Raw genomic sequence first — 21,790 nt, 5'->3', positions numbered from 1 at the left:
TGGGGGTTGGAAGCAGTCAGATAAGGGTTCAGATGGTTGCCCTGCCACGTCCAAGCAGGCGAGGTTCTGCTGTCCCACATCTCCCCACTCTGCCTGCGGATGGTCCCCCCTTCTCAGCGGGTTCTCTGACTACCAGCGAGGACAGAGTGTGTAAAGCGCCTGGTACAAAGCAGCCTCTCTCGGGGCCCTCCCCTGCCAGCCAGACAGTGGGTCCTCCTACTTCATTGACGCCCAGTTGAGCTCACTGACCCCCTTTTTGGTTTGTTTTTAGAATGTCTTTGCTAAAAAATGCTCTAGGGGTGCAGAAGGCTCCAGACCCACGTCGCAAATGTAGGCAAATGGTAAAGGGCAAGTGTTCTTATCCTGGTTTGGGGTCTTAGTGTGGAAAACGATTTCTCTTTCAATCTCGATGGTCAAGGACTGAAGAAGACAGCTTCACATACCAGCACATTCTCCCCGAGTCTCCCGCACCCTTGGCCTCGCGCGCGCTGTCCGACTGTGGGCTGTCCGAGAAGTCCTGCTCCTCGCGAGACCAGAAGCAAGACAGTGAGGCTGAGAAGGCGTCGGGCCCGGCCAACAACTTTTCTCAAGGTAAGCCGTGCTTGGCCAAGCGTCGTAAACCTAGCCGAGACTTCCGGTTTGAATGATGATTTACCCTCCTGCCTCTGTAGTGGAGGCGAGGGCAGCAACATCTGAGTGGTTACTGGATGAGAAGGCATCCGAGGAGGGGCCAAGTCGGTCGTTCAGACATCGTTTATCGATGGAGAAGCCTACGGGTGTTGAAGGTGCTGGAGACTAGGGAGCAGTCGTCTTTGTTTCTTGATGATGACTTGCCATTTCCTCGCTCATCTGGCAGTGGCGGTCCGGAAAGCACTGGGGTCACGGATCAGCTCCCGGTCTGGTCAATTTCCTGTTGTTTCTTTCAAGCTCTTCATAAGGTGATGTCGCTTTAAGATCCTTGGCTTGAATTGTACAGGTGCCCGAAAGTATCTCGCCCCCTGTTTGGAGATTTTTGAATTTGATAAATCTGCTGTGTTTCTCTTTAGTGTGACCTTTAACCTTTTGCGTCAGCCCTTTGTCCTGCCCCTGACCATGGAGCTGTGGGCTCAGCTAGCAGAATCATCCTCCTGAGGCCCCCCTACCCTGAGCTCCCCTTACACCAGTCCTGATACCTCCTGTTGGGCCTTGGGTAGGGCTTACTGTTCATCATAAGTTCCAGGGATTGTACAGACCAGAACAGATAGATCTTCCCCAGTAAAAGGCCAATAGGATGTATATAGGCTTTGAAGAGCACCTGTTCTTTGTTGCAGTTACTCAATTGTGCTATTGCAGCAGAAAGCAGCTGTAGAAAATACATAAATGAATGAGTGTGGGTATGTTCCAGTATAACTTTATTCACCTTTAAAACAGGTGGGGGGCGGCTTTGAGACAGGTGCCCGCGTTTTCTGAACCTCGGTCTAGACTCTGGACCTCAGCTGACGTCCTCTGGCCTCTCACGTTTCCAGTGGCTTCTTTGCCAGGTGCCCAGAATGGACCCGAGAACAAATCAGACGCTTCCCTGCTAAAAGCTCTTTGTTGACAAGGGTTTCAAACTTTTAAAACCTCTTTTTGGCAACAGAAATCCCCCCTCCCTTTTTTTTTCAGATGAAACTGTTTATATAAGAGATATATGAAATATATAAAAGGTAAATTTTTCCAGAGGAGTAGAGCCTTTATCCCCGATGGCTGCCTCTGAGACTCCAGTAGGACACTCAGGGCCTGGAGGAGCACAGTATGAAGACAAACGTAGCACGTGATGCACACAGGTGTGACTTGGGTGTCAGCTGGGCTCCTCCAGTAACCAGGTACCTGGATGTGTTTTCTTTGGATTTCTGGCTGTCTCCCTCTGCAGTTTGTGAGTTTCTGCTCTTGGTTTTTCTGTTATTTCTGGCCCCACTATCTGCCTTTCGACTCAGGTCAGATCTTAAATTGTTTCCCTGTCTGGTGCCCTCCTCCTCCGGCACAGAATCTTTGTGGGAGGAGCTGACGGAGGTGCGGGGCCTAGAGAGGGCGGGGTTTACACGGCAGCAAGCCTAGCCTTGCCACTGGAATATCTGCGACCCCTGTTCTTTAAAATCCTCCCACTCAGGTGGTGCCAGGCACTTCCTCTTTCTCTCCCAGCCTGCCCCTCTTGTTTTCACTTTCCACCCCCTCTGCCACTCCAGCCTTGGTTTATTTCCAGTGTAGAGCCATTTAGGTATCTGATTCCTCTTGAGGACCCATGACCTTGGGCTTCCCTAGTGGATGATCAGGCACTTTGCTGGAGGCGGACAGTGCTCTCTGGAGCCATCCTGACTAACCCACTGTTAGCTTTTGGGGCCTGCTTCTCCTCTGTCTCTGCATCCGTTTTCCTTTTGTCGTGTTCGCGGTGGAGCAGAGAGAGAATTCAGTGCCTGTGCTCTTTTCGCTTGCGTTGTATCATAAGGTTTCCGACACGTCACATAACATCATTTTCGGCGGCCTTGCAGTCGTCCCTTGAATGGCTAAACTGCAGTTTTCCTTTTGTTCCTCTGTTGCTGAACATTTAAGTCATTTTCTAAAATATCACAATTGTGAAAAGTGCTGCGGGGAATGTCTTTGAACATGAAGCTTTCCCCTTATTTCGGGACACTTTCTTGACCTAGATTCTATAAATTGAAAGTACTTGGCAGAAGATGTGTATACTGTTGTTTTTGGTGGTTGCTTCTTGCAGGATGGGTTTTAAAGACTCAGCATTTGTCAGAAGAGTATTATTCTAAGAGGGACAGATAATTTTCTCCCGTGTTGTTAAGACAAGTATAGTGTTTCCTTCTGCCCAGTTAAGGCTGCATAATTAACAAGTGGTGTCTAGTTCGACTGGGAATGTGTCCTTAAGCCCAAGTGGTGATTCCAGCTTCCAGCCAGACTCAGAAGATGTGTCCTGCTGATCGCTGCTGAGCGTTTTTGCCCCAGAAGCTGGCAGTGTGTGGCGTGGATAAACCAGCAAGGAAGATAAGTTCCTGACTCCCTTGGACCTGACTGGCTGCTGAGAGATTTGAGGGGCAGCAAGGCAAGAGTGGAGGTGTGGTGCATGACACCCCAGTTTACTTCAGGCAGGGTCCTCAGTCCACCAAATGATTTGCCACACTTCTGGCATTAACAGGAGATAGCTGAGGATCTGGGAATTAAGTCGTCTCGTAAACGTTCAAATTCATGGCAAAATTACTGTTTAATTAGGAAAAGATCTGTAACATTGTGCTACTTGTAAATGAAAGTCATTTTGGAGAAATTAAAACTGGGTCGTAACATTAGTATAATGTTTTAAAGCAAACATTACCAAGACATACTGAGTATACCCTAATTGATGAATTAAAGGCATTAGTTTTGCCTTTGGATACTTAATGTGATTATGCTGTAAGCACTAATTCTAGAGACCTACCTCTGGATTGGAACCGTGCTTCCTTCATACTTTCTTAAAGTGAGATGTGGCAAAGGCTGAGAAAATAATGCATCCTCGTTTTAGAAAATTCAGAAAATTTAAATTTATATGTATTGTTAAATATTATGTTGAGATGTAATATAAAAGTTTTGAGAAGCCTAAGATCTACCACCTAAAGGCAACCTCTGTTAATATTTAGATGTATTTCCTTCTTTTGCTTATATATATCTTTCCTGTCTGCAAGTTTTTAAACAGAGTTGTGATTATGCCAAATAACCCATTTTTTATCTATATTTTCCCCATGATATTTTATGGTCTTCATAATATAATTTTAATGGCTGTGTAGTATTGTATCATAAGGGATATAATGCAGTTAATTTAATAATTTGAGATATTTTCAATTCTGTTATAAAAAGTGCTAAGATGAACATTTCCATACATTCTGGTCAATGATTGTTAGCATCTCTGGTGATCTCTTTAAATAGATTGCTGAAAATAGAATTATTTGGTAAAAGATATTGTAAAGAACCTCTCTAATGATTATTAATAAAATGGTCCCCAGAGTCATATACATTTATGCCCACACTAACAGGATATACTTCTTGAGAGAGCTCTTCTTACAATTCTCACTAGTGTTGGGGTTATTGTTTTGCCTTGTTTTTAAGTCTTAATAAGTGATAAATGGTTAACATATTCCTTTCAAAGAATTAGTCTCAAAAGTATCTGAATTTGTTATGAAAGTGGCTTAATCAACTCTCCGGCAATTCAGGCGAACTTGAAAGTGATCTTTTAGTTTCACCAAAAGGAAGATTTTAAATTAATATTTGATATTTAGAAGAATAAAAGGCTGTATTAGTGTTAGCATTAAAATTGTATGAAGTGTAATTTTTCCATGTGATGTAAAGTATCTTCTTCATGGAGCGCTGCAGAGAATCATCACAGACAGGCTGTAGCTGTGGGCAATAGCTCAGCACCCCCATGCCCGGGCAAGACTCTCTTAACACAGCCAGTACTTCTTAGAATTTCAAGATCACTGCATAGTTCATAAATTATTCAGTTTGTTGGGGGCTTCAGACTTTAAATTAAAAATGCCCTCCTTCCTGTAGACTTACTAATGGAACATATACAAGAAATTCGAAGTTTGAGAAAACGTTTAGAGGAATCTATTAAGACAAATGAGAAGCTACGGAAACAGCTGGAACGACAAGGGACTGAATGTGACCAAGGTAAGGTGAACTTTCCCAAAGGGCGGTGAGGGGCTCCTTTGTGACGCATTTGCCTGGATAAGCACGCTGTGTATCGGGAAGGGCCTTGAACCTGTGGCCAGAGAGGTTTCAGTCCGCATCCTGACTTTGCTGCGCACTTAACCTTGCTGACTCTCAGCTGGCAGTAAGTTATCTGTTAAGTGGGGGTAGGCATCCCCGGTGTATTGTGGTGGTGATGAGAGTCAGGTGCTCCGACACCAGTGCAGCGCCCCACAGCCCCGGCACGAAGCTCGCACCCGATCGCGTGTGTTTCTCGGCCGCTGGAGGGGTCTGCCGTCTCCCGGTGTCCTGGGCCACGAGCGGCTCCTCATTTGACTGTAGACGCTACAGCGAGACAGATTGTGTTGCTGTTGTTTAGTCAGTCGTGTCTCCCTTGTGACCCTCATGGCCTGCAGCTCACCAGGCTCTTCTGTCCATGGGATTTCCCAGGCAGGAATATTGGAGTGAGTTGCCATTTCCTGCCCCAGGAGATCTTCCTGACCCAGAGATCAACCCACGTCTCCTGCATTGACAGGCAGATTCTTTACCGCTGAGCCACTGGGCAAACCCCCCCAGTGAGATAAGATAGATATGTTAAAATAACACAGCAGAGTTTTGTCTTTTGTCAATAGCAAACTCTAAAAGTGTGAGCACTTCAGCAATCTGATAACTCCCACGTGCCAATCATGAGGGCATTCCTCCATAACCACAGTTAGCCCTGCATGGAATATTCTTCCATGAAAAACTTTAAAAATGCATGTTTCTCCCATAGGTAAGACATTCACATGGTTCAAAAATTAATATCTCCATCCTATACCCTTAATCCTATTCTGCCTTCTCTCCTCCCACCTTTGTTAGTTTTCTTCTCTACCCTCAGTGTTAATGCAAATACAAATGTATGTTCTTATTCTCTCCATCACCTGCCTGAAAGGCAGAATACTTTATATCACTGTTCTGTTCCTCTTATCACTGAATACTCTGTTTTGGGATCTTTCCTTTTTTGCTCCAAAGGGAGTGTTCTCACGCTGGGAAGAATGGGTCTTGAGAGCAGCATTGGTCACCAGGCACAGCCCAGCTTTGTCTGCGAGCTGGCCTGGCCTGGGCGGGGACCAGCCTCTTCTGTCTGTTAGCTTTCTGACTTTGGGCTCTTCTCCCCTCCTTCCCCATCTTCATTATCTTATAAAACGGGGTCATTGTGAGATTAAATGAGACATTATAAATAGGGCCTTGCTCAGCACCTCACTGGTGGTTTTCTTCATTATCATCAGTTTTATTTTACTGTTTTATTCTGTACAACGTGATTAGTTTAACATTACAAAGCTCTGCAGTGGGTGAGGACCCCTCGAGTCATTGCCATTAATAGTGATGAGATAAGTGAGTTCTAGAAAGACGGAGTGAGGGGCAGCACTCGCATCTTTGGTTCCCAAGTCTGCTCTCTGGTCCATCATAACTATCAGCCTGGAAGGACATCTTTTCAAAGTGCTGTGTATGTGGTGGTGTGCAAGGTAAAGAGACTGGTTCCCTCTCTCTCTCTCTACCCAATCACCCCCGCCCCTCTCTTTCCCCCGCCGCCCCTCTCCCCCAACCCTGCATCCTCCCCTCCTCCCTATCTCACTCCCAGGGAAATTGATTAAGCTGAGTCATTAGTCTCATCAGATGCAGAAGAGAAATACACGCCTGGGCCCACCACACTTGCTCGTGGTGATGCCTGAGTTAGGTTCAGTCCGTGTCACATTTTCCCAGGCAAATCCAACTATAGAATTATTTGGGGGGCTCAAATGGCCACCAGCTACAATGCAGCGGGAAGTTGCTCTGGAGAGTAATTCGCTCTGATGGGAAGTTTTACAGAAAGACATTCATAAAGTATTTATGCTGGCGGAAAGATATGCTGTTCTCACCATGTCGTCACAATCCCCAAAAAGACAAAGAAATAATAGTGGTTCGGCCTCCCCCTGCTGTGAAATGTTCATCCTGGGAGCAGGTTTGAGAAAGGCACAGCTCCTTGTAATGTTGAGGTGGAATATTGTTAACACAAGCTTCTAGTGATGATGTTGAGGAAAGATGATGTTGAGGGCCTCTTAGCATCAGAATTGGACCCTGCTAGCTCAGGCTTTGCCAGAAACTGTTCCTTGGCCCCATTATCTCTTTGAAAAGTGGCCGCCTTAGCCGTAGTCGTAGAAGACTTCTGGAGAAGCTTACCTGCTCATCCAGATTGTTCTTTGGTCCTCTTTCGGCTCCAGCCTGTCATCAGTCATGTGTTAACGTGGTAATAGCAAGTAATATTAGCATTGATCATTTTTATTGAGTTCATAGAGAGGTAGGGAAGTTAATGTGACTTGCCTGAGCTCCTGCAGCTCTTAAGAAGCCAGAGCCAAGGTTCAGACCCAAGTGTCTCTAAAAGGACAGCAGAGTCTATAGGGGAGCGTGGAGGAGGGTGGTAGGGAGAGATGGGTGCCAGTGAAAAAAGATGGTGCTGTAACTAGTGAGTCATTCACATGAGAAAAAGGTAGTACTTGTGGAGTAGAGAAAGAATGAACTCTGGCTTCTGGGAGACACAGTGCCATACCTTTCTTCGAGGGAGTTTGAGTACGGTGTTGTTTATTCGCTAAGTTGTGTCAGACTCTTTTGTGACCCCATGGACTGTAGCCCGCCAGGCTCCTCTGTCCATGGGGTTTCCCAAGTAAGAATACTGGAGTGGGTTACCACACAGGTAATCAGTTGTGTATCAGGATGTTTTCAGCTGCAGATAACAGAATATGAGTTAAAAACTGGTATAAACAATGGGGATTTTTGTTTTTGTTGCCTGGATGCAACAGGCAATCCAGGGCAGGCAGTTGTAAGCAGGCCTTACGGCTGCTTGACTGGGAGCAGGGCGTGGGGTTAGTACCTGCGGGGGCTGCCGCCTCCCCTCCTCTCAGGACGGAGTCCAGAGGAGGGAACAGAGCAGGTAGGGCCTGCTCCTCCCCGTCCTTCTCTTTTCATCCGGGCGGGAGGTCTTTCCCGGAAGTTCCCAGCAGGCTTGCTGTCAAATCTCGTGGACCAGAAGTGGCACATGACCTGCTGTAGCCGCCCCGGAGGCTGGGAGAGCAGGTGTCTGGCCCTCGGGCTCTGAGGTGTGGTGGACTCCGAAGGGGAGGCATCTGTCTGCCACGTGCAGAGAGCGCCTTGCGTACAGCGGGTGCTCTCGGGGCGGTGGCCATGAACACGAACGTTACACATGGTACAGACATGGAAGGCTCCCCGTGCAGGAGTGCTGACGTGGAGCGTCAGGGGAGCGGTCCGGCCAGAGGAAGGGCTAGGGTTTCAGGAGACAGACTTGAGCCCGGGCAGGTGTTTAGGGGTGAGGGAACGGATCAGAGTTTGTGCGTGACCTCAGACCCAGTCTGTCTAGCTTTAGAGCCTGCTGTTTTTAGTCTGTGCTTTGGGGCAGTGAGCTTGAGCTACGAGTTGCAGGATGAGTGTGGTTTTGACAGTTGAGCAAGGTGGCAGGCTTTCTAGACAAAGGGAATGCCTCATCCCGTAAAGCTGGGGTGGTGTGTGACCACGTGGTGTGTTTGGAGCACAGGGTGGCTCAGTTGGGCTCAGTGTGAGAGGCAGTGGGGTGGGCTGTGAGATTCGCGCTAATAATAGAGGTTTGACGGTTGGACGTTGCGTTTGGTTGTGTGATTATCTTTCGCGGTGGTGGTGCCATCAAATAGTTTTGAGCAGAAAAAAATAAAAAAGAAACCATGAACAGACTGTGTTTAGGTTAATCATCTTGTTGGCTGAGGCAAATAGGGCAAAATTGCGGCTGAACCACAGGGGCAGAGAAGAGTGGACCAGTGTCCGTGGCATTTTGGGGGAAGGGTCAGCAGTAGCGGTGGCCTGACTGCGGAGAAGAAGATGCTTTTGGGCCGGCTCCCAGGTTTTCAGCTCAGGTTGGGGTAGTGGTGAGACCGTCTACACAGGCAGCAAACGGGAGGGAGGGTGAGGCGTGGACTGGAACCTCAGAGGAGAGGTCCCCAGAGGGCTCGGCCCTCAGGAGAGAAACCGTGGAGGCTGAGATCACCACGCACTCCTGCCCAGCTCCTCCTCTGTTCACCGCGAGGGCGGGAAAGATGCCGGGAGTCCCCTCCATCTCCTCTTTCAAACTCACTCTGCTCCCCCTGTGGGCTCTGGTGATACCTCACGGAGTTCACAGGACTAATGTGCATGATGTGTTGTGTTTCCTCATTATTTAAAACTGTTTTCTAGAAAGTTCCATGCACTTGGGCCTGAAGACCATCTGTAAATTGTGAACTCTGTGTGTTTTTATAGGTTCTTCAAATGTTTTGGCTTATGGTCCAGAGATGCATAATTCTCTGACATCAGAAGTACGTTTCCTGAGGAAGCAGAACCAGGCCCTCAATACGATGCTCGCTAAAGGATCCAGAGGTAAAAACTAGAGGCTCCATCTGCAGCCTGGGGTCCCACAGCCCCCTGTGGCGTGGGAAGGCTGCAGGTGCTGGAGTTCGACCCGCCTGTGTTCAAGTCCTGTGGCTCTGTGACTTCTGGCCGGTTGCTCAGCCTCTCGGAACCTCAGTATCGTTAGCTGTAAAACAGGAGCTCTGCATTGGGCTGTTGGGGCAACTAAGCCCGGTGAAAGGCCACAGCACGTTGCCTCTGCGGGGTTAGCAGACGTTTCTTCGCTTGTCACCCTGCGCTCTGTGCAGCTGCCTCTCACTCATCCTAGTTCACAGCGGGAGAGAGAAGGGCTGGAAATACATTAGTCCCCAAATTTCAGAGACTTTCTACTATCAGGAAAGCTTTTCCAGTATTTCCTTTGTGGTGGTGTAGTCACTAAGTCGAGAAGGCAATGGCACCCCACTCCAGTACTCTTGCCTGGAAAATCCCATGGACGGAGGAGCCTGGTAGGCTACAGTCCATGGGGTCGCTAGGAGTTGGACACGACTGAGCGATTTCACTTTCACTTTTCCCTTTCATGCACTGGAGAAGGAAATGGCAACTCACTCCAGTATTCTTGCCTGGAGAATCCCAGGGACGGGGGAGCCTGATGGGCTGCCGTCTATGGGGTCGCACAGAGTCGGACATGACTGAAGTGACGCAGCAGCAGCAGCAGTCACTAAGTCGTGTCCAACTCTTGTGACCCCATGGACAGTTAGCCTGCCAGGCTCCTGTTCCTGGGATTTCCCAGGCAAGAACACTGGAGTGGGTTGCCGTTTCCTTCTCCAGGGGATCTTCCCCACCCAGGGATCAAACCCGGGTCTCCTGCATTGCAGGCAGATGCTTTACTGAGCCACCAGGGAAAATGACAGTGTTTCTTTTAAATGTCTCTTCTTTTAATTCCTTCTGTGTGGAGCTTAGCCCTCAAAGAGGTTTTATTTATATTTTCTGACGATACATAAAATGCTTCCGGAATGACATTATTATTAGTCCTGCCTTACAGTAAGACACTGAGGCCTGGGGAATTGACCGGCCTGCGGTCACAGAGCTAGAGATGGTGGAGCTGGAACTCAGGCCAGCTTATCCCATTTTCAGTAGAGATACTGATGCTGATTTTGGCTTAAGAGATGAATGAACCTGGGGCTTCTGCAGATCATTCATTCATTCGGCAAACGCTTCCTGATGCCTCTTCTGTATTGCAGCCTGTGTAGATTCTGATACAGAGTTGAACGGGACCTGACCCCTTCCCGCAGGGGCGCTCACGGTCTGACGGGAGAGAGAGCCAGGGGACTGTGGCAGACCACGGTGAGGATCAGCCACGATAAAGCCTCTGGGAGCGCGGGACCCTGGAGAAGGCGTCCTGACCCAGGAGGAGCTGGCCTTCAAGAGCTGACTCTGGGATGCTAGTAGGGATTAGCAGAGGTGCCTAAGGTTTAGAGGGTTTCCCTGGTGGCTGAGTGGTAAAGAATCTGTTTGCCAATGCAGGAGACGCTGGTTCAATCCCTGGGTCGGGAAGCTTCCCCAGAGAAGGAAATAGCAACCCACTCCAGTAATTCTTGGCTGGGAAATCACAGGGACAGAGGAGCCTTGCAGGCTGCAGTCCATGGGGTTGCAAAGAGTCAGACAAGACTTAACAACTTAAACAGCTAAACAGCTAAGGTTTAGAAGAGCCAGGGCATTTTAAATAGAAAGAAAAGGGTGGACAGAGGCCCAGGGGTTAGAGATGGGGGTGGAGTCTGGACTAGTCTGGAGTTGTAGGAAGCTCAATGTGGTTGCAGTCTGCTGGGAGAGGAGAAAGCTTGCTCAAAGATGATTGAGTCATGGTTAAGAGTGGAATCAGAAAAGCTGGATCTGAATCCTGGCTCTGCCAGTTACTGGCTGTGTGACCTCGGCAAAGCCTTAGTCTCTCCGATCCTTAACATCCTGTCTGGCAAATAGAGAGTAAGCCAGATACCTCCATGGAGATTTGCTCTGAAGAGTAAGCTGGATGATACACAGGGAGATCTTAAGGTAACACAGTGAGCTCTGCGGTGACGTCAGCCATTAGCAGCACCGGCACAGCTGGCAGCCACCAGAGTGCTGGCAGCCTTCAGTGTGCTTTGAGGCCCTGAATGAAGCCTTTACACGTAGTGACTCAGTTACTACTCCTGGCCACGCACATGAGGAAACTGAGGCACAGAGAAGTAAAGAGACTGGCTGAAGGTTGTGGGGGTCAGTAAACGGAAGAGCCGCACTTGAGCATGGCCCTCTGTCCCCAGGCCTCGTGCTGGACCGTGTATCCCTGAGCCCCAGCACTGCTCATCCCTCGGGAGCGCTGGCCTCCTGGCCTGGCAGTGGTGGCCGAGGGGCCGTCTGCACAGCCCGCTGGCCTCCTGGAGGGCTTCTGAGACTTGCCTAGCACCCGTCGCCAGAGTTTTGAGCCCCGTTTCTTGCCTCTGTCTCTAATGTCTACCCAGTTTTTGCTCTATGAAGGCACAGGCCATTATTTAATAGAAAATTAAACGGGCCCATCTCATCCCAGTGACGTTTAATGTGCAGCCTTGATGTTGACAGATTTATCTGCCCAAAACGCATGAGATAATTGGAATGCCACAATCACAATGCCAGATGAAATCTCCTTCTCTCCTTTGTATTCTTGGCGCGCTCCGGCTGAAGTGCTGTATTTGCGTAATAAGGTTGGGAAAAACAAACGGTGTCTCGTCTCAGTGGCGCTTTCTGTGCACGCAGACAGACAGAAGCTGTGCGAGTCCCTCTCCAGGAAGGCCGCGAGCCTGGAGCGCCTGCAGCGGGAGCTGGCCTCTGTGAGGGCGGAGGAGGAGAGGCTGCGGAGACAGGCAGACGAGCAGGAGGATCGGAACCAGCGGCTGCTTCGGGAGGTCTGCCACGGCCGCAGTGTGCTGAGCAGGTAGGGGTCAGGGCCTCTGGGCCACAGTGAGCATGCAACACAGGACCTGTCAGGCAGGGGTGGAGTAAGAGGAGGGGGTCGTCTAGGTCGGGCAGGGTCTGGGGCCCATGGCTCTGTGTCATCCGGGTGCGTCAAGGCCGGCCTCACTGACAAGATGCTGTCTGAGCAGCCACCTGGCGGCAGGGAGCGCATCACCCCTGCGGAGCCTCTGGAAGATCCTTCTCTTTGGAAAGGATGAGGGCCCTGGGCAGGGTGTCCTTGGCTGGTGCACGGCAGAGCAGGGGGCCATGCTGGAGGAGGGCCCCGAGGCCAGGGGGGGACCTTGGCTTTCATGCTGAGTGAGTGGGAAGCAACGGGTGGCTTTGCGCGGAGGGTTGAGTGAGTCTGACTCGGACGCTGAGCCGCTCATGCTGACTGCTCCTCTGCAGGCCCCTCGGTCCCCGTGGTCTCCGTCTCGTCCTGTGTGTCTCAGCAGCCCCCGTCAGCTCTCATGATTTCCCCCCGACCTCTAGTTCCTGAGGTTGCCCTCCTTCCCCAGCACGGTGCAGTGATCCGTAAGCTCACGGTCCGTGCCATCACAGCCCTGCTTCTCTCCTGAGCTGGGCACCCGTGGGTGAGACATAGCCATTTTGCATTTCACTTCCTCATGTTCCTGAGTTGAAGATTCGTAGCGCATCCCTCTTGGGGTGTCTGTGAAGACGACCCAAGATCACAGATGTCAAGGGCTGGGCCTGGAGGGGCCCTCAGGATGCCCCTCAGCATGCCAGCAGTCTCGGTCACCCTCCATGGGTGACGGCGGGAACCCCGTGTGGTTCCAGTAAGCCCCCCGCGTGAGACTAACCTCTCCTCCCCGTGGCGGCGGGGCCTTTCCAGGCTGCAGGAGGAGACGACGTTGAGGCAGCAGCTGCTCTTACAGAGCGACAAGCTCCTGAGGTCCCTGCGGGTGGCGCTGAAGGTGTATGAGAAGCTGGACCAAGAGCAGCGGAGGCCGCGAGGTACTGGGCACTCTGGCCAGGAGCTCTCTCCTCTCTACCAACAACAGGCTGGCCCTCCATCCTAAAACCCCAGGCCTGCCTCCCTGGTGGCGCAGGTGGACTCTGAGGCAGGCTCTCCGGCCGACCCTCCTTCTGAAGCGGCAGCAGGAAGCAGGGAAGGGCTGAGGCTCGGGATTCCAGCCGGCTGAGGTCTGGGTTCTCACAGCCTCGCGGCCCGGGGTGTGCCTTCCGCAGTCAGCTCACCCCTTTGGGCCTGTTCCCTCTGCTGCAACACACGTCTGCTAATCTCGGTTCTCTGCAGTCATGAAAATTAGATGCGATCATTTATTAAACATCCTAGCATGGTACCTGGCACACAGTAGACGCTCACGAAATAACAGTCTTCCTGCTAGTGTATTTCCTTTTTTTTTGGCCCATTCATTCAGCAGATAGTCATGGAGCACCTGCTGTGCGCTGAGTGCTCTGGAGATGGTCGCTGGTCCGCTCTCTGTCCTGGAGATACCGGATCAGAGTGACTTGCCTGTAAACTCTAACGTTTTAGAATCAATTTTGAGGTGTGGTGGGGGTTTTTGTTGTTTTTTTTCAACTAGTTTTCCAGATGGTTTCTCCCTACTGAAAGTCTATCTAGAAAAGGGTCACCTCTCAGCTTTCATTTTCTCCTCAAGTTGCTCTTATTCTTGCTGTTGTGCCTTTTTAATATACTGCGGCTCTGAAAATCAGCCCCTTTCATTCTATAATTCCAGCCCAAATAGATTTTATTACTACTAGACATAATTTTGGGGTTTGGTGTGCAATTTGCTAGGCCTTAATGGCCAGAAGCGAAGATTAATTTCCAGCTCTTACTTAGGGCCTGTGGAATAGCAGCAATTAAGTCTGCTGATATTTTTGTTTTTAAAGTCGAGTTGTTATGTTCAACTCTTCCTAGTTCTCGGGCAGGGGAGAGGGAGGCGGTGGTGGTGGGTGGCAAGCACCATCAGCTCACGGCTGACCCTTGGGCAGCGGACGGTGTCGAGGTTTCCCTTTGCTCACGTTCGCAGAGACTTGTGTGGAGGCGTCGAGAGAAGGCTGGAGGGACCGGGACCTCCTGGGTCACCTGCACGGCCTCCTGGCCGAGGTCCAGGCTCTGCAGACGTTGCTGGAGAAAAGCATCAAGACCAACATGACGCTGCAGAGCCAGGTGGAGGAGCAGCTGCTGCAGGACGGCGAGAAGGCCCGGGAAGCCACTCTCGCTCTGGCTCTGCAGACCCTGTCCGCCCCTGAGTGGCCTCTGCCGCTGGACGAGCCTGGTACTGCCCTGCCTCTCCCCGCTGAGACACAGCCCTGCGCGTCTGTGCGGGACACGCGAGCTTCTGAATCCCACCCTCGCCCCACAGAGGTGTCTGCCCACTGACAGCAGACTCACCAGACCCCAGGAGCCTGGGACCTGACCGCTAATTAGTGTCACCTTTGGCAAAATGCCGTCGTCTCTGTCTGGGGCCTGTGGGTTCTCAGGGCAGCCGAGTCGGGGCCTCCAGCCGCCCTCGTTGCCTCCAGTCTTGCTTCCTCCCCTCCACTTAGTCCTGTCCACGTCACCCGCTGCTGGAAATTCATTTTAGTCCCTTTTACCACCTTTAAAAGAGGTTCTACACCTCCTCCTCCAGCTGTCAGTGTCTCAGGATCTGAAAAGCTTCCTGGCGGTTTTGAACGCTAGTTCTGTTTGGTGCTTGCCTGCGGGTTCTTTGTCTGGCCTTGCGGAGGCTGCAGAGGGGCAGGGAGAGGATAAACGAGGCTCCCGGACCCCCCCCACATAGGTCCGGGATACACTGGCAAGCGCTCAGGCTCAAAGCCGTCAGCCAGGCCAGCCTCTTTGCTCTTTTCATGAAGGAACTAAAACTCAGAGAGGGCAAGAGGCTTTTCCAGAGTCACCACCGCAAGTCAGTGGCAGAGCTGGAGCTAGAAATCATTCCCATTCCCAGCGCCAAGTCCAGTCTGTTCCTGAAGCACCACCTAGAGGGCCTCAGGGGCCTGGGGGTCACTGTCCTCATGCCCGCAGGGTGGGTGTGTGCATCGGGGGTGGGGGAGTAAGGAATATCCACAGAGTTTATACTTATACTTCACTTGTCCTTTACTTAGGTTGGGAATTAACACCTTTAATTTAGAAAGTTACAATCTCTCAAAGAGCACCCAGTCACCCAGCCTTGGAACTTGTAGTAATTGACTCATGGGTTTCTCCTTGGGAAGGATTTTAAAATTTGAACCAAAAAGGTGCTGTGACAATGCGGAAAAGAAAAAAGGAAAAGGTGCTTCTTGGTTACAAAGTATTCATTTTTTTGTACTTTGCCCTTTGTGTTCCTTCATTTGGTAATCAAGTATAGGTGTGAATTCCTAAGGTTCAGATTGGTTTTTGTGCCTTTCTTTGTTTTTGCCCAATATTACATCATCAGTGTTACCCCTTCCTTCACATGGGCTTCCTGATTAACTGGTTTCAGATGATTGTCAGTCACCAAGCCATTACACTGGTGGTGATTAGAGTGGTCTCTGATTCGGCGCTTTAGTGAACATCAGCATTAACATGATTGTTCTGTTGAGCAGTATTCCTAGGATAAGATCCTGCAAGGGGAACCTCACAGGGCTGGGAGGGGCCCCTACTGCCGCCTTCTGCATGGGTGATACATCAGCAGCGGGCCTGGCCAGAGAGGCCCTTAAATAGAGGTCTGCTCGTGGCCCTTCTAGAACTTTGCGGAGATGGGACCAAGGAGACTGTTGGTGTAAGCGAGGGAGGCTGAACTAGGGAGCACAGCTTAGGGCTTAGGGTGACCAGGATGGAGCTCTGGGGCAGTTGAAGTGAGGTTGTTGAACAGCCTTTGCCTGTTTTGGAGATTTGTCCAGGGTCAGCCCTGGGGGGCCCTCCAAAGAGACATGCAGGAGAGTGCACTCAAAATTCACAGCGCTGCCTCGGGCACGTTCTCCCGCCTCCCCCAAGGAAAATGAGAATTATACTGCAGGCAGCAGCATTTCCTCCTTTGCAAGAGACTTTCCAGGACGGTAGTGAAGAGCAGCTGTCTGAAAGTTCTGCTCTGAAGACTGCTGTTTTTGTAGGAAGTGACCCATCTTGGGCCAGCTCTCCAGAGCAGACCCCCGGGGCTCCTTGGCCCCCCGATATCAAAGCGGACTCTCAGGAGATGCCTGGGTGGGAATGAGCTGAGTGGGACCCCGCGAGGCGTGGACACAGTGCTCGCTCTGTCCTCGATGCTCCAGGTCATGCTAGGCAGATCCCTTCCCGTCTCAGTCCCTTGGTCTCCTCTCCCAGGAAATCTGAACTAGACGCCGCGCTGTCCCTGAGCTCCTGGGCGCTCGGAGGTGCCCCATAGAGTGCGGCTCGGCGTCTTGTCCCGCATCTGACCGGCTTTGCCCGCTTCCCTTGTTTCAGTGCATCACCTCCCAGGTCCTGCTTCGGGGACTCTTCCCTCCCGTGTGGGTGGCCGCGGCCGCCTGCAGCCTCGGGCCACCAGCGGTTCCTCCTGAAGCCCCCCTGCTTCACGCTCCCCGAGGTGTCTCGAGGACCGCCCCCCCGCCGGCATTTCTGCCCTCCTCAGGTCGCCCCCCCACCTGGGCTCCCTCCGCCCCTTAGCCCTGACCCCTCGGGGGAAATTGTCTGCTTACGCGTCTGGACAAAGAGGGTCCTTCCGGGGAGGGGGCCAGGCCTGCTCACTCTGTCCGGCAAGGCCTGGCGGGAGAGAGGCCCGGTGAGGGTTTGAATGAACACTAGTGTGCGTGTCCAGAACTTGACTGTGTTTTCATGCAGTTCTCTCTCTCAAATGCTGATGAGAATGAAACTAAAACTTTTGATGGTTTATTTCCCTTATTTTGCATTGTGCAGATGGTGACAAGGGTCCTGTGGCAACTGACAATTCATGTGACCTGTTTGATCCCACCCCAGCAATGCCCCCAAGATCAGGTACAAAGCTAAAGTCTGGGTGACTGTGGCACCATTGGGTTTCTCAGTGGGACTTGTTCAATTGAGGGCAAGGGGGTCCCTGGTTCCAACTCAGAAGAGTATCTGGCAGGATTTAGGGTGTCATGATCTCAGCATTTCTAGCTGGCGATCTCATCTTCCAAGCTGGTTCCTGTGTTCCTTGGTGTTACCAACCTTAGTGACATCGTTGGCTTGCGTCCCTGTTGCCCTGGACAAGAGCGACCACCTTAGCATGGCTTTCGGGGGCCTGCAGCATCCAGCCCAGGCGGGCCTGCCCAGCCACACCCCTTTGCCCAGCTGGTGCCACACAGATGGGCCGCCGTCCTGCAGATGGGCCTGCGCTTTCCTCTCATGGGACTGCAGCATGGCTCCTGCCTTTGCCAGACCAACCTTGCCCGCTTCTCTGCTGCTTTAGCACTCGTCCTGAACGCAAATGGCTCTGGGAAATGTCTCTCCTGATGGCCCCTGTCAGAATCATCCATCTGTGCCTCTGTTGATGCAAAGGTAGAAAGCGGCAGGCTTTTTCCTCTGTGTAGCGTCGTTCTCGCTGCCCATTCGCCCCAGCGCAGTTGTTGTTTCCTCCAGGGAGGCGTCTCGGCCTCCCTCTCTGTACACCAGCTTGATTATCCTGTCCTCTGGGCTCCGGCTCTTTGATGCGGGGCTCTTACCCCTTCCGCGTGGCGTCTGTGCTCCGATCAGACAGACCTCTGAAGCACAGGCCCGGCCTTGGTTTCTCTGGGTAGACCAGGCTTTTCTGCGTTGCAGGGCTCTGGTGAGTGCTGGTTGGGTTGAAATGAGGTGAATAAGCCCAGAGCTTACTCATTAGGTGGCGCACAGACTGGGATCCTGGATCCCAGCCTCTTTCCCCTCTGGGCGGTGTCAGGTGGCATCTCGCCTCCCGGCTGGCTTCACGTCCTTGAACACAGCTCGTCGGAGGCAGGTGCTGCTCCCAGGAGATCTCCCGTCTCCCGTCTCATTCTGCAGCTTCAGAGATGCCTCCGCTCTCCGGAGATGACGTGGACACCCTCTCCTGTGACAGCGGCAGCTCCGTCGTCAGCGCCTCGTACGTGTCCTCCCTGGTCCCTGGCCACCGCCTGTGGTCCAGCAAGAGCGGCCACCATGTGCTGGGCCTGGCCGAGGACTATGATGCCCTGTATGAGCAGATTGGCCGGGGCCAGACGCTCCTCGCCGAGATGGACCTTCGGATCCAAGAGGCTCCCGGCCCCATGAGTCAGGAGCTGGTAACCAAGGTAACCTCAGCGATGGCGCCGGAGGGAGAGGGCCCCACGGGGGAGCAGGAGGCGGAAGCAGGGAGGCAAGGGGGCCGTGGGGCCTCAGTAAGGCCCTGGGAACAGGGGCCAGGAAGGGCAGCCCTGAAACTCGGAGGGCAGGTCCAGTCTGCAGGTTGTTCGTTGTTCTGGGGGGACACCTGCTGAGGTGTGTACCTGTGTTACTGCGGTCGCCCTGCCAGGCTCCGCTGCCCTGCCCCACGACGGCCTCTGTGTGTCCAGGCTCGCATCCGTCCCTCTGTCCTTCAGTCCTGTAGCATGTCCCGTCTGTTCTTCCCCCGGTCACTGGTTCGTCCCCCTCCCGGCCTCCGCGCTCAGCGTGGCCGAGGTCCTGACCCTCACATGGCGTGGAAGGATCACACAGTCCCTTGGGACGCGCTTGCTGACATGTGCTGCCCTGCATCCCCTCCGACGGGCGGCAGCTGCCCCAGCACGTGGCCGATTCCTGTCGTGTTTCCTTTCACCCCAGAGCCGCCTTCACGATGGGTGACGTGCCCCCTGTGCGGACACCGAGCTGAGGGAACTCAGAGCCACCAGGGCCAGACCCCGCTCTGTGTCCTCCCGGGCATGCGCTCTGGCGTCCTGCCCCTGCAGCCTTGCGGCGCCTCCCGCTCCCTGGGGCTGTGCAGACTCTCATGCCGAGGCCTGCTCCTGCTGGCCTGCCATCTCTCCCCGCTCCCCTGTGCTTGCCCCAGCCAGGCACAGCTGCTTTTCCTCCAGCCCTGGCCCCGCATGTGCCCTCTGGCTGGGAAGACCACCTGCCCCTTCTTCCTGCGGCATCCCGCCAGAATCCTCATTTCAAGTCAAGGACCCATGCTGCTGCTGCTGCTAAGTCGCTTCAGTCGTGTCCAACTCTGTGCGACCCCATAGACGGCAGCCCTCCAGGCTCCCCCGTCCCTGGGATTCTCCAGGCAAGAATACTGGAGTGGGTTGCCATTTCCTTCTCCAATGCATGAAAGTGAAAAGTGAAAGTGAAGTCGCTCAGTCGTGTCCGACTCTTCGCGACCCCATGGACTGCAGCCCACCAGGCTCCTCCGTCCATGGGATTTTCCAGGCAAGAGTACTGGAGTGGGGTGCCATGGCCTTCTCCGAAGGACCCACGTGTGCGTGACATAAAGTTTCTCATTCACTTCTTCCAAGACTTGGGGTCAAATTTCCTTCCTCTCCCAGACTGGACTCAACCTTCAAGCTTCTGTGGGTCACATTTTCTGATCCTTCTTTTTGGGTTCTCATTGAGGACACTTAAGCCTCCTACTTCATAATAGCTGTTTTGCCTTTTTGTTTTGTTTCACAATATTGTAAAAGCCAGTTTTGCCTTTTTTTATTCCATTAGTAATAAGCTCTGAAAGAGTAGGGGTAGTGTGTATTTTGTTCACTGTCGTATATCCACTCTGTCACCCAGGACGTGGCATGGAATTAGGTGCATGGTAAATACTCATTGAGTGAATTCGTAAATATAAGTTAGAGTATTATTCTTTTCTGATTATGATCTTTATTTTACAGAAACTAGAAACTATAGAGAAACATAACAACATCTATAAAAATACCACATAGGGCTCAATGCTTAGAATTTTGATATGTATACTTTTATCTCATTCATAAAGTTTAATAAAACTGACTACATATTTTGTATTTGACTTTCAGTTTACATTATATTAACATTTTTCAATCTCATTCAGTATTTTTCTAAAAACTTGACTTTCAATGGCTGAAAAGTAAGCTAGTGTGGATATATTGCCATTTATTTACTCTTTCACCTGTTTGTTGGACATTTAAGCTGTCATGAGCATCCTTCTAACTGGATCTCTGGTGATATCTTAGAACCGTTCATTAGGGACAGATTTCTAGAGGTAAAATCACGTGCTCAAAGGCTGGGAGGACCCTTCGTAGCTTTTGTTGGAAACCACTGCTGTGTTACTTTCCACAAATTTGTATTAATATCTCTATTTACGAGTGAGAGTGCCTCTGCACCTCTGTCTTCATTGAGTATTTTTATTTATAATTTTTTTTTTGCCAATTTGATAGCTTAACAGGGTGTGTCACATTGTTTTGTTTTTATTTTATTACTTATGGAGACAATACTCTTAATTTCTTTTTTAAAAAAATCTATTTCATACTTTCCCTTCCGGGGTTCATATTCTTTGCTTTCTTGTGCCCTTGAGAAACTCCCCCAGTTTGAATTGCTCCTGCCTGCCCGAGAGGGAGACTTGACGGGCCAAGTCCCGTTGGCGGCAGCCGAGCCGAGGAGCCGGGGATGCCAAGGACAGAAGCAATCATGCTGCATTGCTGACCGTTGGCGTCGTCCGCTGTCCAGAGAGGCTGCGGGGCAGGGCGGGGGCGGCCGCGGACCCTCTTCTGGTCGAAGTAATTACAGCGCACTCAGATGGCCACTGATCACGCTTATTGATGGGCCTAATATCCCCAACACAGTTCCCTCATAATCTATAATTCACCGGCTTTAACAGTACACCGATGTCGTCTGCGGCAGGCTCTGGCTCAGGGTGTGGAATGCAGGCCCTGCGGTCTGGTGATTTATGCTGCCCGTGAGAGCCAGCTGGTCCGTAATCTTCCTCCAGACCGCACCTAACAGCCTTCTCGTTCCCCGACGCAGGGTCCACCCTCGACGCCCCTGAGCAGCTTCGTCACCGGCCTGAGTGCCACCAGGCTGATCCTGGACGAGGCCGCGAGGTTGCTGGCGCTTTTCTGGAAGGTCTCGCCGCCCACCGACGGCCAGTGCACGCTCCACTGCGAACAGGTGGGTGGCGGCACGTGGATGCAGAGGCTCCAGGGGGCCACCATGTCCAGCCCAGGGCCTGGCCCCCAGCAGCTGTGCCCTCCACGTGGGGAACACGGAGGGTGGCGGGGAAGCCTCTGTGCTCGTTGATTGACGTGTCAGACACCGCGCTGGCTGCTCCAGGCCCGTTCTTCCTCGGTCCCCTGGTGCCCGGCAAGCTCGGCCTACAGCCTGGACCCGACCACGGCCCCACTGTGAGCACGTCTGTTTTGGGAGGAACCCTGTCCACATTCTACGCACGAGGAAACTGCGGTTCGGGGAGTGAGGCACATACTCAAGGATGCAGAGCCGGGTTGGAAGCACCAGTGTTGACTCTCAAGGACAGACTTGTGTTTGATAAGCTTTTACATCCCACGTTGTCCTCATGGACTAGCTCATTCCCTTCTGTTCAAAATCTCTTTCATTTCTGATGCCTTTTCTCTGGACTGTCTTGATTCCTTTTGACAGCTTTCAGCATCATATTTTAGTGGGCTTTGTAAATCTATTTTAACTGCTTAGAAACTAGTTTTGGCTTTTTTTAAGCCAATGAAAATCATTTATTACAAAGCCACTGAAATTTCCCTTAAAAGCTAGACTTGGCAGTAACTTGAATGTGACTGAATTAAGAACAATTGCTGCCACCCCATCCTCATTTGCATCTGCCCTGGCACAGCTCAGGAGTCAGGCAGAGCAGACGCCATCCCTGGGGTTTGTGTATGTGAGTTCAGTTCAGTCCCTCAATCGTGTCTGACTCTTTGCAACCCCATGAAA

The 21,790-nt window shown here is 51.7% G+C and overlaps 1 protein-coding gene across 32 annotated transcripts in view; it reads left to right on the top strand.

Annotated features, from left to right (window-relative positions):
• Window positions 1–21,790, top strand: part of CDK5RAP2 (CDK5 regulatory subunit associated protein 2) — a 180,182-nt gene that overhangs the window by 146,384 nt on the left and 12,008 nt on the right. For 31 of the 32 annotated variants that reach the window (XM_081528276.1, XM_081528247.1, XM_081528278.1 and 28 more), the window contains 9 exons: window positions 419–591; window positions 4,543–4,662; window positions 8,977–9,093; window positions 11,830–12,007; window positions 12,881–13,002; window positions 14,040–14,288; window positions 16,862–16,939; window positions 17,942–18,207; window positions 20,858–21,001. In XM_081528276.1, coding sequence (XP_081384402.1) covers window positions 419–591; window positions 4,543–4,662; window positions 8,977–9,093; window positions 11,830–12,007; window positions 12,881–13,002; window positions 14,040–14,288; window positions 16,862–16,939; window positions 17,942–18,207; window positions 20,858–21,001 — 1,447 coding nt within the window. The remainder of the gene's footprint in view (window positions 1–418; window positions 592–4,542; window positions 4,663–8,976; window positions 9,094–11,829; window positions 12,008–12,880; window positions 13,003–14,039; window positions 14,289–16,861; window positions 16,940–17,941; window positions 18,208–20,857; window positions 21,002–21,790) is intronic. The other variant, XM_081528279.1, reaches the window with a different exon arrangement.

This window comes from Giraffa tippelskirchi, chromosome 1 (genome assembly GCF_054371585.1).
Source record: "Giraffa tippelskirchi isolate mGirTip1 chromosome 1, T2T-mGirTip1v1.2.pri, whole genome shotgun sequence".
NCBI classification, from domain to species: Eukaryota; Metazoa; Chordata; class Mammalia; order Artiodactyla; family Giraffidae; genus Giraffa; species Giraffa tippelskirchi.
This window is presented reverse-complemented; position numbering and strand designations above follow the sequence as displayed.